We start from the raw sequence: 13,396 nt of genomic DNA, 5'->3' as shown, positions 1-13,396 counted from the left end.
GAGAGGCGGGTGAGCTGACCTGCCCTTGAGTTCTCAGGTCTGATGTCTGCTCACACAGACCCCTCTTCTCCCCTGAACCCAAGGACTCTTGCTGTTTGACTTAGATCTCTCTCTCTTTCACACACACACGCGCGCACACACACACACACACTCCCACAATCCCAGCCAAAGAATTCCTTGTTCTGCCAGTAGTAGGGAACCATGAATGTGACAGTCAACAGCCCATCCATGTAAGGCGGCAGTACTCGGGGCTCACCTGACCAGCCCACAGGGCCCAACAGCTGTGGTAAGAAAGCTTTTGCAGAATCACCCGTGTCAGGGCCACGCACAGCAACTTCGGGGACTATGGCTCCTGGCAGCCCATAATGGTGCCTACGGAAAGCGCAGGGTCCCTTTGGCCTGAGAGTCCTGGGAAGGTGTCCAAACACTTCCCCTTACTCCAGCCGCCTCTCTCCCGAAGCATAGGACTCCTGCCGTCCTCACCTCACCATCTGTCACATCAGCCATGCCCCGCGTCCTTCCTGCAGGGTGCCTTCCTCTCTGGGAGCAGAGCTCCTCCCCCGCCCTCTCTCCTGCTTCTTCCTCCCCGCCTCCCTGCCCTTCATCTCTCACAGCTCCAAGCACGGGGCTGGTGGAGGCGGGGCAGCTCTGGGGGAAACTCCAGGGACTTGGCCAGGACAGACTCCTTTCCTGGAACGTCGGGGTCCCGATTGACTCTGCCACGAGGCAGCCAGCCCATCATGTCCCCAGAGCCCAGACCCTCAGAGCTGTCTCAGGGAACGCACTCCCTGTCTGATTCACCACTGTTGAATCAAGTGAAAATTTAAAGGCATACGTAATGAGTCATGGGTTTCAATTTACCTGCTCCCGTCTTCAATCGAATTAAAAATGTATCTTCGTGAAAGTGCTTCCGTATCAGAAGCCAGTGAATATTGATTCTCACTTAGTCTCTGGTTGGGGGAAAGGCAAGCAGCAAACCGTCAGCCGCCTTCTCATCTTGCGCTTGCCTGGACGGCTCCGGAAGGGACTGAGCTGAAAATCTATCAAGTGACGTGAGTAATCTGAATGCGAGTCAAGTCAGGAAAGATCGCTCCGAACCGTGAGCTTGTGAATTCCTAGGACAGGTGTCTCACAAAGCATGTAGCCCCACCTTCCCTGAATGAAAATATCCAAGCACCTGGAACACTCTGTGTGGACATAGAGTCCAGGCATTGGAGAGCAGGAGGGCCTCATCCTCCCAAGATGCTGTTTTAAACACGACCTTGCAGGGTTTCTCATCAAAAGCCCACCTGGGTCCCTCTGAGCCCAGCCTCGTGGCGGAGGTGCAGCATGGCCTTCCAGCTCCGAGAGGCATGGAGTCACCCTGTGTCTCTGTTTTCTCTTTTCCTGTCTTGCAGAGATCGAGCAGGGCAGTTGTGGAGATCCTGGCATACCTGCCTACGGCTGGAGGGAAGGCTCCTGGTTTCGCCACGGTGATACACTCCAGTTTGAGTGCCAGCCGGCCTTTGAGCTGGTGGGGCAGAAGGCAATCACGTGCCAAAAGAATAACCAGTGGTCGGCTAAGAAGCCAGGCTGCGTGTGTAAGTGAGCGGGGAAGGCGCCGCTGCGGGGTCTCCACCGAGAGGCCAGGGGCCCACTTCCTAGCTAATCCGGACCCCATCCTTGGGAACCTCGTAGGTCGTAACCGTAGCTTCACTCTGGTTGGTTTCTTCTCCTTCTCAAAACGTTGCCGGCTGAGTCCTCGTTGCTGGCAGTGACGTGGATCGTAGCACTGAGAATGATTGCTCTTGACTTTTGGGGGCCTTCTTCAATGCCGTCTTCCTCTCCCTGGTGACCCTTGAGAGCAACGTCAGACCCCGACATTTCCTCCTCACCCTTCTTGCTGTCATTGACGCCATATAGTCGAGCCAGGGCAGAAGGTGCTGGCGATGATTTCGTGAGACGGTAGACTCTGTGCCAGCCTTGGGGTACCACGAGACACCGTGGCCTTGTGGGGATATATACAAAGTTTCATCAGATTGCTTCCTCTTGCATTGGATTTAGGGAGGGTTGGGGATCAAGCTGTCTTTGAATTGTTGATCTTTCAGAGAAAGGGTTGGAGTTGAGTGCTCTGTTCTCCGGAGATAACAAGGAATCCTTTCTTCCTTTCTCTGGGATGGTCTGACCTCACTTTCCGGCGCAAAGAATACTTTAAGTCCTGGCTCCCAGGGAAATTGGCAAGTGTAAGGGGACTGTGTATAGAGGAGCAGGCTTGATCTTTGTTGAGAAATCATAGGTTCCACCTCTCGGGGCTGTCACCTCTTCTCCCAGCCCTTGCCACTGCCCCTCTCCGTCTCTTACAATCTGCTTCCCTCGGGGAAGGGCAGACAGACTGACCCTCTCATCTTTCTTGCCATCTCAGTGGGCTTCTCAGGGCCTTGGAGGGCTGCCTCATAGAGAGTGGTTGCCCCTTGGGGCCGGGGAGAGGAATGACATGGGAGACTATAAGGGAGTATCTGTGATGACAGAGAGTTTGGCATGTGAGTTGGTGAGTTGGGTCATACCACGATGATTCTACTTTTCAAACAAAAAAATCACTTTGTGTAGTTGACAAAGCATTTTTGATGACTTGCGAGCTTATGTAAGAATTCTTGCCGAGGTTTAAAGATCAAATCGTTCTTAGATACACATTAAGCAAATCACCCTTATTGAAAAAAATAAAATTGCATGAAATTGGCTGCCCATCTCTGGCCCAGTGTGGTTAGATATGTGTACCCTGAAAGCCAAGGGGACCAGAGGGGCAGGGGAGGTTAGCAGGGGGCAGCTCCAGGCAGGCAGGAACAAAGGGCCTGACAGTCTAGAAACGAGCCCAGGGCAGAGTGGGTGGGTGGAATGGAGTTCCCCAGGGTGGGTCGGAGGCAGGACCTCAGAAGGCAAAGGTCCAGACTGTGGGAGTCCCAGCTAGTGTGGGTGTTCCATCTCTGAAATCCATCTAGGTGAGACAAGGCAGGGAGAACTGGAAAGGGTCAGGTCTCTGGGGCAGAGAGCTGGCAGGAGGGAAGTGTGTAGCAGAGCCAGCCAGCCACTTGGAACCAGGATACGGTTCCCTGCCTCACAAGCTGAGAGACGCGGGGAGCAGAACGCTACCTGGGGAGGGGGGGCGGGGTCTATCACTCCAGCCCTCCAGGAATTTACTTGACCCTTTGGCTCTTAGAAGTAGTTTCAGGAAATGTTTCTAGAACCTTCTGTAAGTGCTGCTCAGCAGGCCCCTCGTTGCCAGGAGGAAAGCTGACAGGATGCTAGGTACTGCTTGCAATCACCTGAGAAGAGATGAGGGCAGAGCAGTCCTGGAAGATACGGGGCGGTGCTCTCTGTGGTTTAAAATAAGGAAGAGGGGCTTCCCTGTTGGCGCAGTGATTGAGAGTCCGCCTGCCATGCAGGGGACGCGGGTTCGTGCCCCGGTCCGGGAAGATCCCACATGCCGCGGAGCAGCTGGGCTCGTGAGCCGTGGCCGCTGAGCCTGCGCGTCCGGAGCCTGTGCTCCGCAACGGGAGAGGCCACAACAGTGAGAGGCCCGCGTACCGCAAAAAATAAAATAATAACAATAAAATAAGGAAGAGGAGCCCCAGGCTTACTGATGAGAACTGTGAAGCAGGCACTCTGGGGGGCTAGGATGGCATTTCTTCTTCTGAATGATTCTGGGAGGTGGGGGATGGTATCCCCAAGGTACTCCCATTACTAGGGCTTTTCTGGTCATTTGGGTGTAAGAGACACAGCTTGAGTCTCAGGGGTGCTGGCTTCAGTGGAGGAGGCCAGGGAGAGCCAGCTGGCCCCAGGCCTTTGCACCACAAGCAAGGTCACGAGTGAGTGCCATCTGTCCGCTCTCTACTGAGTACCCAGCCCCTAAGCTGATGCATCCCTAGGTCCTGGGCTTTGCCCTCAGGTGGTGAAAGACGGTACTAAGAAAATCCGGGTGCTCTGAGAGAACTTTGGATTCAACGTCTGGAGACCTGTATCTTAGTCCCGGCTCAGCTTTGTGACTATGTCCAGGGCAACTTCTCTCTGGAGTTTGGTTTACTAATCTATCCGATGGGGTGGCACTCCCCAAATTCTAAGCCTCTATGATCGTATTTATAGAAAAAGACAACTGTGACATGGACAGTCCTCACGTTTTCCATCGTGAATACTTGGAAACCACTCTCTAAACTGGGTCATTTACAGAGCAGCCCATGCTTCAAGGGATAAAGTTAAACTTTGGCGTTCTGCCTGATCCCAGATCAAATATATCATAGTGTGTGATCTGCAGAAGAGGGACAACATCTGTAAGCATTTATAAAAATAGAGAATAGTACAGTCAGCCTCTGTGTTTTATAATGTGGTCAGAAATGTACATAGAAAAGCACCTCTAGCAAACGTTAGCTTAAGTGTCCTAAATTTTAGCACACATTAGTCACAATAAACATTAACACAATATGTAGCAAACAGTGCTGTTCTTTCCTTCTGAGGGTTGAGAAGAGGATTGGGGGGATGTTTCGATGGCTCAAATTTCTTTGAACATTTGTCCAAAAAGTGCACAGCAGTGCATTGTTCTTCTCTTGAAACATTTTCTTCAAAAGAGTTCCTTACTCGGGAATTGCCTGCCGAGACGACACAAGTACACTGTTGCCTTCATGTTCCAAAACATTTTCTGTAGCAAGCAGAGACTTCAGAATCATTTCGTTGGCTTTCGATCTGTCCTCACAGCAGTAGATGCTCAATAGACGGTCTTTTTTTCACTCGGTTTTAAAGATGATGTTTCTCGCGGTGAAAAGCATTTTGAAAGAAAAGATGGAGCCAGCTCCTCTCCTCTTACCCTCTCTTCTTCCTTGGCTCATTCACATCTCCAGGGATCACTGCTCCAAATCAGGTGGCACCGGTGCCACTTTCCATCCATTCAACAGTATGTACTGTGTGTCTACCCCGTGCCAAGAGCCAGGCATTGGAGTCAGAGCTCTTTGGGCTCTGCCTGGGAAACATGCTCAACCTGGGGTCCTGGTGAGAAAGCTCCCCGCAGGTTACACATACTCCTCACCTCCCTCACAGGCACATCGAGAGCCTGTCCCCTTATTCCTCCACGACAAGAGATACAAGGGAAGGAAGATACAAATAACTCTGACGGTGGTTTGCACAACGCTTGATGCTTTGTTGACAGGCTGGCAGAATACTTCACACTTCATAAGGAAGTCAGGAAACCAATTATCGGTCCATTAACAGCCACTCGCAGAAGAAGTTTCAAAACAGCCTTCACCAGAGAAACGCCAAGACTGCACAAATGCCAGCTTCCCTTCGCCATTTTGTAAACCACCACGAGAAGGTGTGAATCCTAATTGCTCAAGTGCCCAATGTATATAGCATAGGTGTGAAATGGGAATATACTGAGATGTATACAGTGCGAGTTACAAACCAGCAGCCGAACCTTGAGAGACCAAGGGAGGGAGAAGTGGGTCCTCTGGGGCTCAAAGAAAATGTCACAGATGATACAGGGCTGGAGCTGGGGCTTGAAGGGTTGGGAGGTAACGGAGGGCGCTCCACACAGGGATGCTACAGGGAACGGTCCTCTCCGAGTGCCCTCCTGTCCCTCGCTGGACAGAGAAATGGATTGACTCCTAGGGCCATCAGGATCCTCAACCTCAGCGCTACTGACATTTGGGGCCAGATGATTCTTTTTTGTCGGGGGCAGTCTTGTGCATTGCAGGACGTTTTAGCAGCAGCCTCGTTCTCTACCCGCTAGAAGCCAGTAGCACACACACCCACCTCCCGCTGCCAGTCGTGACAGCCAAAACTGTCTCCAGACATTGCCATGCGTCCTCTGGGGGAAGAAGCCACCAGGATGGAGAACCACCAGTCTAGGATAACCTAGTCTTGTCAAATTCTAAATACAGTGAAATCTGTATATTTGCATTTTGTGTTAGATCGTGATTAAAATCTATAGAATAGTGACAGTGAGGAAGCATGGGGTAAGGGAACATGCCAGCATTTATTACATGTTTTGTGTCATTGGGAAGATCGGCGTCTTCCCTACAACATTATGGAATATTTATTTTCTCATTTTTACAGATGAAAACAAAGCTCAAGGAGACAAGGTACATAGGCTCAGAGGTTATAGAACCATTAAATGATGGGCTGGAATTTAAACTATTGACTGACAGCGCAGGCTTCTACTCCATATCCTGTACTCTGTCTATAGCACCAGACATCCAGAATCCAAGGGGTCATCTGCAGCAGGAGGAACAGGGAAGTCTTAGGACAACAAAATTCGTCCAGACTACAGAAACAAACTGTTGTCTGTGTTACCCCCCATGAAGTAGCAGAGATTGACAAGAGTGAAACAGGTTCATGAAGGCTAGATCCATGTAGTCCCTTGTTGGGACTGCATCAGTATTTGCACACCAATATGCAGTATACTGGTGTCAAAGGCATTTCCTCATCTTTACTTTTTCTCGTTCCTTCTACCCATCCATTTATCCATCCATTTTGATTTATTGAGCACCTGCTGTGTACAGAGTCAGCTGCATAAGAGGGTATGGCTTTTCCTGATAAGATTCTAAACTGGAGGGCCTCTGGGGATGCTGCTGCTCTGCTTGAAGTGGTGATCTCGTAGTGCCGTGTCCTATATAATGTGCCGTTAACTCTTTCAATAAGTATCTGGGGCTTAAGGGCCACTACTCAACACAGGCTTTTGGTATATTCTAGTATTTTAAAAGTTTAAATGAATAAGATACTCTTCATTCATTTCCTTAATCACTTTCAAATTTGGCCATTCCTTTTTGATTCTTATGCATGTACACACATATTTCCTATGGTTTTAATCAGAGTGAACATAGCGTCTCGCAGACTGTCTCTTCAAGCTCACATTATATTGCATATCTTGCCATGCTACTGCATGTCTTTTGTAGTTATCATTCTTCATACCTCTGGAATATTCTGTCTAGTGAGTGGACCGTAACTTAGGCTACCAATTATGTTCAGTTATTTTTATACACGGCTATAATGAACATCCTCAAGTGTATGGCCTTTTTTTTTTTTCTTCTCTTGAATTATTTTCTTAAGATAAGTTTCCAGGAGTGATGTTGTTGGGCCAGAGTAGGAACATTTAAACATAGCTCTTGTTGTATACGCCTATGTTTCTCCCCCAAAATGTTGTGCCGGGTCATAATGTCAACAGCAAAAGCTTTAAGGTTAAAAATAAGATTCGTATAATACATGTCCTTCCCATCCAGAAATATGGCATAGATTTCTCTTGTGTTCATCTACTTCGCCTTTTCTAAATATAACAACTTTGTGGTTTCCTTCATGTAGGTCACATATATCTCTTGTAACCTCTACCAGCATCGCCAAACCTCAAGTATTTGTGCGGCCTTTTAAAAATTGCTAATTTAATAGGTATAAGTTGAATACATCCCTCCAGCACACCCTTGTCAACTTCCGCCAAGTGCCAAATGTTATGATAAGTGCTGCGAATGTAGAGACGAACTGAGCACAGCCCTTGACTTCAAAGAGCTCGCTCTAACATGAAGATAGACATAATTATGTAAATTAAAGTGGGCTCTTGTGGTTCAAAATTTAGCTTTTCAACTAGAAAGCATTGGTGAATCAGATGCATTTAGAACCTGCCCCATGAAGATTCATTCTTTTATTTAACACATATTCATTGGGGGCCAGCGATGGGACAGGCATCGTAGTGGGTGTGGAACAGGGAAGCAACAGCCCCTCTGCTCTTACAGCATAGACTTAGGTCATCGCTATTAGAATAGTTGGGGCTCAAAGAGGGAAGGACAGATTTGAAGCCCTGCTGGGAAGGGAGCTACCCTAGTGGCAGTACTGGGTTCTGAGAAAAGCCAGGGCGTCTGGACCTCTACAAAAGGAGGATGTTCATTGGATACATTGACACACATACACGCACACACTCATGCGCGTGCACACACACATGCACAGTCTGCGTACTTGATTTGCAGTGGTTCCTAAAGGGCTTGGCTGCTGCCAACCGTGGGTGAGTGAAAGAAGAGAGGTGGGGTCCGTGGGAGTAGGGTCTGGAGAGACTGGTTGGTACCCATGGCTGGAAGCATGCCCCTGTTGGAACAAGAGGTATGAAAGTGGTGTCAGGATGTCCATTACAGGACCCTGGACAGAGACTCCAGTCCTGGCCTTTCTCCAGCTGGCCTGGGTCCAGTCCTGCCCAGCAAGGACATGGAGCATTTGCTATTTGTAACCCCCATGTAACAATTGTCTGTCCTGACGTGTGGCTGCGAGAGTATCATGTTGGTATTTTCCTTTCCAATTTGAAGGATCTCTCTATTTGATACACATATCTTCCCAATCTCTAGCTTTCTTTTTTCTTTCTTTTTGTTTTGTTACTTTACATTGTACAGTTCTTTTACATTTTTATATAGACAAATCTCTTGATATTTGTGATTTCTTTTCAAAGCTGACAAAGTTATCATTCTGCCACAGATCTGAGAAACAGCTTGTTGTATTTTTAGTTATTTGTCAGTAATTTGATTTTTTTAAAAAAATATAATTTGTTATTCCATCTGGAGTTTATTTAGATGAATGCATGATATTGTCCAAACTATTACACAGTTTTCCAACACGATTTATTGAGTAATTCATTTCCCTTTTGATTTGAGAGAAATGAATTGTTCTATCACATTCTGAATCCTCAAATGTAGTTAAGTCTGTTTCTTGACTCACCACTTTGTTGTGCTGCTCATTCTATCTTAGCACCGGTGTTGAATAATTTTAATTGTTGTTTTATAATATGTTCTAATATCTGGCAGAGCTGGAAACTACTCCTTCCTCCCTTAATTATTTTCTCTTTCAGAATATTCATTGTTATTCTCATCTGTTTGCTGTTCAAGATTAATTTTAGAATCATTTTGTCATAGTAAAAAAAATCCAATTGGGATTTTGTATGTGTGCTCCCATTAAACTATAAATTAACTTGAGGAAAATAGGCGTTTTTATACTACACAGCCTTCCCATCCAGAAACGTGGTGTGTCACTCTCTTTGTTCATCTACTTTCATTTCTCTAAATATAACAGCTTTGTGATTTTCTTCACATAGGTCACATACGTCTCTTGCTAGCTGTATTTTTAAACAGGCAGGTGCTTTTTCACTCCCCTCCCACCTCGACCGCGATGCCCTGTGCACACATGAAGCATGTCCCGTTTTCCCTCCTCTCTGTGGCTGAATCCTGGCGTTCCCCCTAAATATATAATCCCAGATTTTCCAGGACAAGTGCAATTTCAAGCATCCTTTCCTTTGTCCCAGAAAATATGATCACAATGGCCAGAGTCCTTGGAAATTGCCTCTTTCAAATGTTCAGAGCTAGAACTGGGATCGGCTGAAGTCTGAAAACGTCAGCCTCGGTGTGAGCGATAATATTCCTGGGAACTGCTTGTGATTGGGGCAGGGGCTGCGATCAGAAGGGTGCTGTGAACTTCCTCCGCTGATGTAGTGTTCTCCTCATTTCTCTGGGCTGCCTTAAAGGTCCCGTGAACACACACGTGGCCCCGGGAGAGAAGCAGGGAACCTGGGGATTGCTTTGGTCCGAGTTTGTCAATTTCAGGTCCATTCCTGGAAATTGAAAACCAGCGTGTGTAGTTCTGGGCCCCCTTCCTCCATTACCCAGGCCCCCAGCACCTGGACACTGAAGACGTGTGGTCTCACTGTCCTAGTGATGGGCAGAGCTGGGGGCGCCTGCTCTGTAGAAGGACCCCAGTATTCCAAAAGTGTCAGTTCCTTGAGCAGAAAGTCCTGATGATGGCAAGAGCTGGGAAGCATCTCTGTCTGCTCCTGCAGTGGGGAATGGACACTGCAGTCATGGCTGCAAAGCCTACCAGGACCACAGGGGCAGCCTGGGAAAGGTAACCCAGAGTCGAGGGAGGCCGAGGCTCGGAGAACTAACCTTGAATGAAGGGATAGCTCACAAAGGGGCCTGCCAGCACTTCCAATCAGAATATCCAAGGAAGTAGAGCCAACACTTGTCCTACCAGGCCAGTGTGGGTCATACATCACTTGTTACCCTTATTCTTAAATAGGCAGATACTTGATGGGTGAAGGTGGCTTCTGGGTTGAATCAGGTCCTCACCCAGGGGAACAGGGTCTACCTGTGCAGGGTATCCCAGACCCAGCAGGAGGCTGCAGTTTCATTAAGAGCTTTACTCACAGCAGGGACTGGATAGGAAACCAAGAACCAGAACAGAAGCCCAGTCCCTGAGCTGGGGCACACATGGTGGGGCCGGGGTGGCAGGTGAGGAGGGTCCTGAAACTCTGTGGGCCTGTGGGTGTGCTGGGTTCCTCGCAAGCCCACCAGATGCTGACTGTATGAAACCAGACTCACATCTCAGCCCACTGGTTTGAGGCGACAGGACTTCCCCATGACTGTCAGGCGTGGCTGGGCTGGGCTCAGGATCTGGCTGTAAGAAGTGAGTCTGTGGAATAAAAGTGTTCAGTGTACCTGGGTAGGGTCTCATCAGGCAAAGACTGGATGTGAAGGGATGGCTCACAAAGGAGGCTCCCAGCACATCCAAGGAAGCAGAGTCATCGCTTTTCCTACCACACCAGTGTGGGTCACAAACAGCACTTGTTACCTTTATTTTTAAATGGATACATTATGGGGGAAGGAGGTATCTTTGATGGCCCTGCCCAATACAGAATAGACCCAACCCAGCGAATCGTGAGAATCACTCATAGGCTTTTTAAAATACAGAATCGTGGTCTCATCCCCAGAAATTCTGATTCAGCAGGTCTGGGATGGGGCCCAGGAATGATTGTTCTAAAGCCTTCCTAAGTGTTCTAGATCAGCTTAGTGAACCCCACTAATAGGCAATACCTACTGTGTGCCCGTTGCTTGCAGGGGTGTTTGGGATCATTCCTGAGGGGCTTGGTCCCCTGACAAGATGGCAGCCTCTTGAGGCATGGCGCTGGGATGTACGTGGTCATATGTTGTGATCATATGTTGTTGCTATGAGGCTGGCCAGGCTGAGGCTGCCATAACTCAGGTGGTTACGATGATGGTGGCCTTCTGGGGTCCAAGGAATGTTGACCTCAGTATTGATATCCTAGGGAGGCATGGGATGCAAAGTTCAGTACTGTGACGTTCCAACTCGATGTTGTGACTGCCTGCCTTTCACTTCTCTGAATGCAGCAAAATGTGGAGGGGAGGAACTGCTATACACCCGACAATCGGAAAAGGGAACTGAGGAAGGGATGGGCATAATTCTAACATGGTTCTTGTCCGCCAAGAGCTCACGGTCTAGTGAGTGTGACAAGCACATACTTTTATTATAAAGCAATCTTTGAATTACTGCAATTTATAGATGTGACCACAAAGTGCTACCAGTATGTAAGGAAGAAAAATTTATTCCAGTTGGAAGATTCTCAGATTTCTTGGAGGATCATGGGCAAAATTTCAGCCCAGTCCAACCCAGGGATATATCCAGAACCAAGCTGCAGAAACAGTCTGAAGGCCATATTCCTACAGCTAAGAGTCCTGGTCCAAGGTACCTGGGGACCACAGCCACCTGGGTGGACTGGGGGCTGGAAAAACTGACCAAGTTTTAGGGGTCTTATCCTGGACTGTGACCTCTGCTTGAGGGCCGGTGGGGAATGGGTATACCTACCATTCTCACTTCAGCTTTCAGCTTTGGAATCAGAGCAAACAGGTTCTCTTCCCTTTATAAAATTTTCAAAGTTATGTGTATGCCAAGTGCATTCCCCATGCAGCAGCACAGACTGTGCCTTCTCCATGGTGCTCTGCAGTGTCTGCTAAGAGAGCTATGGGGGAGACACAGCCTCTCTAGTCAGGGTCTGTTTTCACAGCTGCTGGCTCAGGAGCTGGGACTCAAAGCTCTCCCAGTACCCTCCCCCGTCCTGTGAGCCTCTGGATGAACCTGTCATCTCACGTGGCCAGAAGTACATCCCCATCAGTGCTGGGTGTTGTGGGTGTCCTCAGGCTCTGTGGTTCCTGGGGAAGGCACTGCTCGCCTTTTCTAGGGGTTGGCTTTCAAGGAGAGCCTTGGGCTACCTCTCTTGGGGGAACAAAGACCCTTCCTCCAGTCCTATGTACAAAGGCAATCTGGGGGTCTCAGGAGATGGACTGAGTACAGGACTGCTCCCCTTGGCTACCTGGTTAACTCCCATCTTACTCAGGGAGTCAGGTCAAGCTCCCGGTCTTGAAGGTAGCTCTCTCAGGCTAACCGTAAACTCCCCTGGATCATCGTGGATTCCCCTGGAAGGAATCCAAACATACTCCCTTACAATCCAGGGGAACAGCCGCTAAGTGTTCTTGTCCTGTCTGCAGTGGCTGGTGGTCTGTGGTTATGACTGGGCTTAGGGTGGCCAGGACCATGGATAGCACTAGAATGCCTGAGTGAAGATGCTCTGCTGAGGCAGCCTCAGAGGAGATGGCGGGGCTCTCCGAGGGGTCCCAGAAGCACCTTCTGAGCTTTGGGGGATGTAGTCTACACCCTTTCTTGAATTCCCCTGGGTAATAGGAAGTCTTGGGTTCTTGGGCTACGTCGTGCCCGCATACTTTTCTCGCCAGCTAATACCTGTGTCTGGCTGATGAAGTTAATTAAGAACAGTTGAAGCTAACCCCAGCAGAGGGCACAGAGGTCCACTGAGGTCTGCCCTGTGGCAAGGAGAGTCCCCACGAGTATCACTCAGAGATCCTGGGGGCTGAGCCCAGGCAGCTGTAGGACCTCACAGCAGTGAGAAGCGCTTTTGAGAAGCCTTTGCTTGGCACGTGGAAAGACCGGTCGTCAGGGCATCCATTCCTCACCCCACAGGGCACAGCACCTTGGAATCCCAGACAGAACTCAAGTCTGACAGAATAGCCAACACTCAAGTGTCAAGCTGTTCAGCTCCAGGCACCTCCGTGCAGCTGACAGAACACATCTCCGTCCCTAAGTCGGTCTTCCCAGAGAAGGTGACACACGGAGTCTTAGCAGCCAAGCATTCATTCCCACAAAGGAGGAGTTTTGTCAGAATCCTCTGGGCTTGGAGTTATCTGCTCGTCCACTGAGAAGAGGGACTGAGGACCAGAGTGCAAACCTTTCGATCTGGAGTCTTGCTTGGTCGAGGAATGGGCTATGCTGGGGAGAGGTGAGGGGACCCCGCTCTGGCTGCCTCCTCAGGCTGGTTGAGACTTGGAGACATGCCGAGCAGAGGCCTGTGTGGAGACGTGGCCTCCGGCAGCAGCACTGACACATGCCTCTCATTGCAAATTCAACAAAGATTGGACGTATAACGCCCGCGTGCCCAGGCATGGGGCTACACGTCATGCCTTCAGAAGCTTCAGCACAATGAATTGTCACAACAAAGGTGTGATTTAGAAGTTGTCGATCTAATTTTTCTGCATGTGGAAGTAGAAAG

General features: G+C 49.1%; 1 protein-coding gene across 3 annotated transcripts in view; it reads left to right on the top strand.

Moving 5' to 3' along the window:
- CSMD2 (CUB and Sushi multiple domains 2) overlaps nt 1-13,396 on the top strand; it is a 668,701-nt gene that overhangs the window by 381,347 nt on the left and 273,958 nt on the right. For 2 of the 3 annotated variants that reach the window (XM_067725392.1, XM_067725391.1), the window contains exon 13: nt 1,398-1,580. The exons of the other annotated variant lie outside the window; for it this stretch is intronic. In XM_067725392.1, the coding sequence (XP_067581493.1) occupies nt 1,398-1,580 (183 nt within the window). The remainder of the gene's footprint in view (nt 1-1,397; nt 1,581-13,396) is intronic. 3 annotated transcript variants of the gene reach the window in all.

The sequence above is a fragment of the Pseudorca crassidens genome, chromosome 2 (assembly GCF_039906515.1).
Source record: "Pseudorca crassidens isolate mPseCra1 chromosome 2, mPseCra1.hap1, whole genome shotgun sequence".
Taxonomy (NCBI): domain Eukaryota; kingdom Metazoa; phylum Chordata; class Mammalia; order Artiodactyla; family Delphinidae; genus Pseudorca; species Pseudorca crassidens.
The sequence above is the reverse complement of the archived record's forward strand: the minus strand, read 5'-3'. Positions and strand labels throughout refer to the sequence as shown.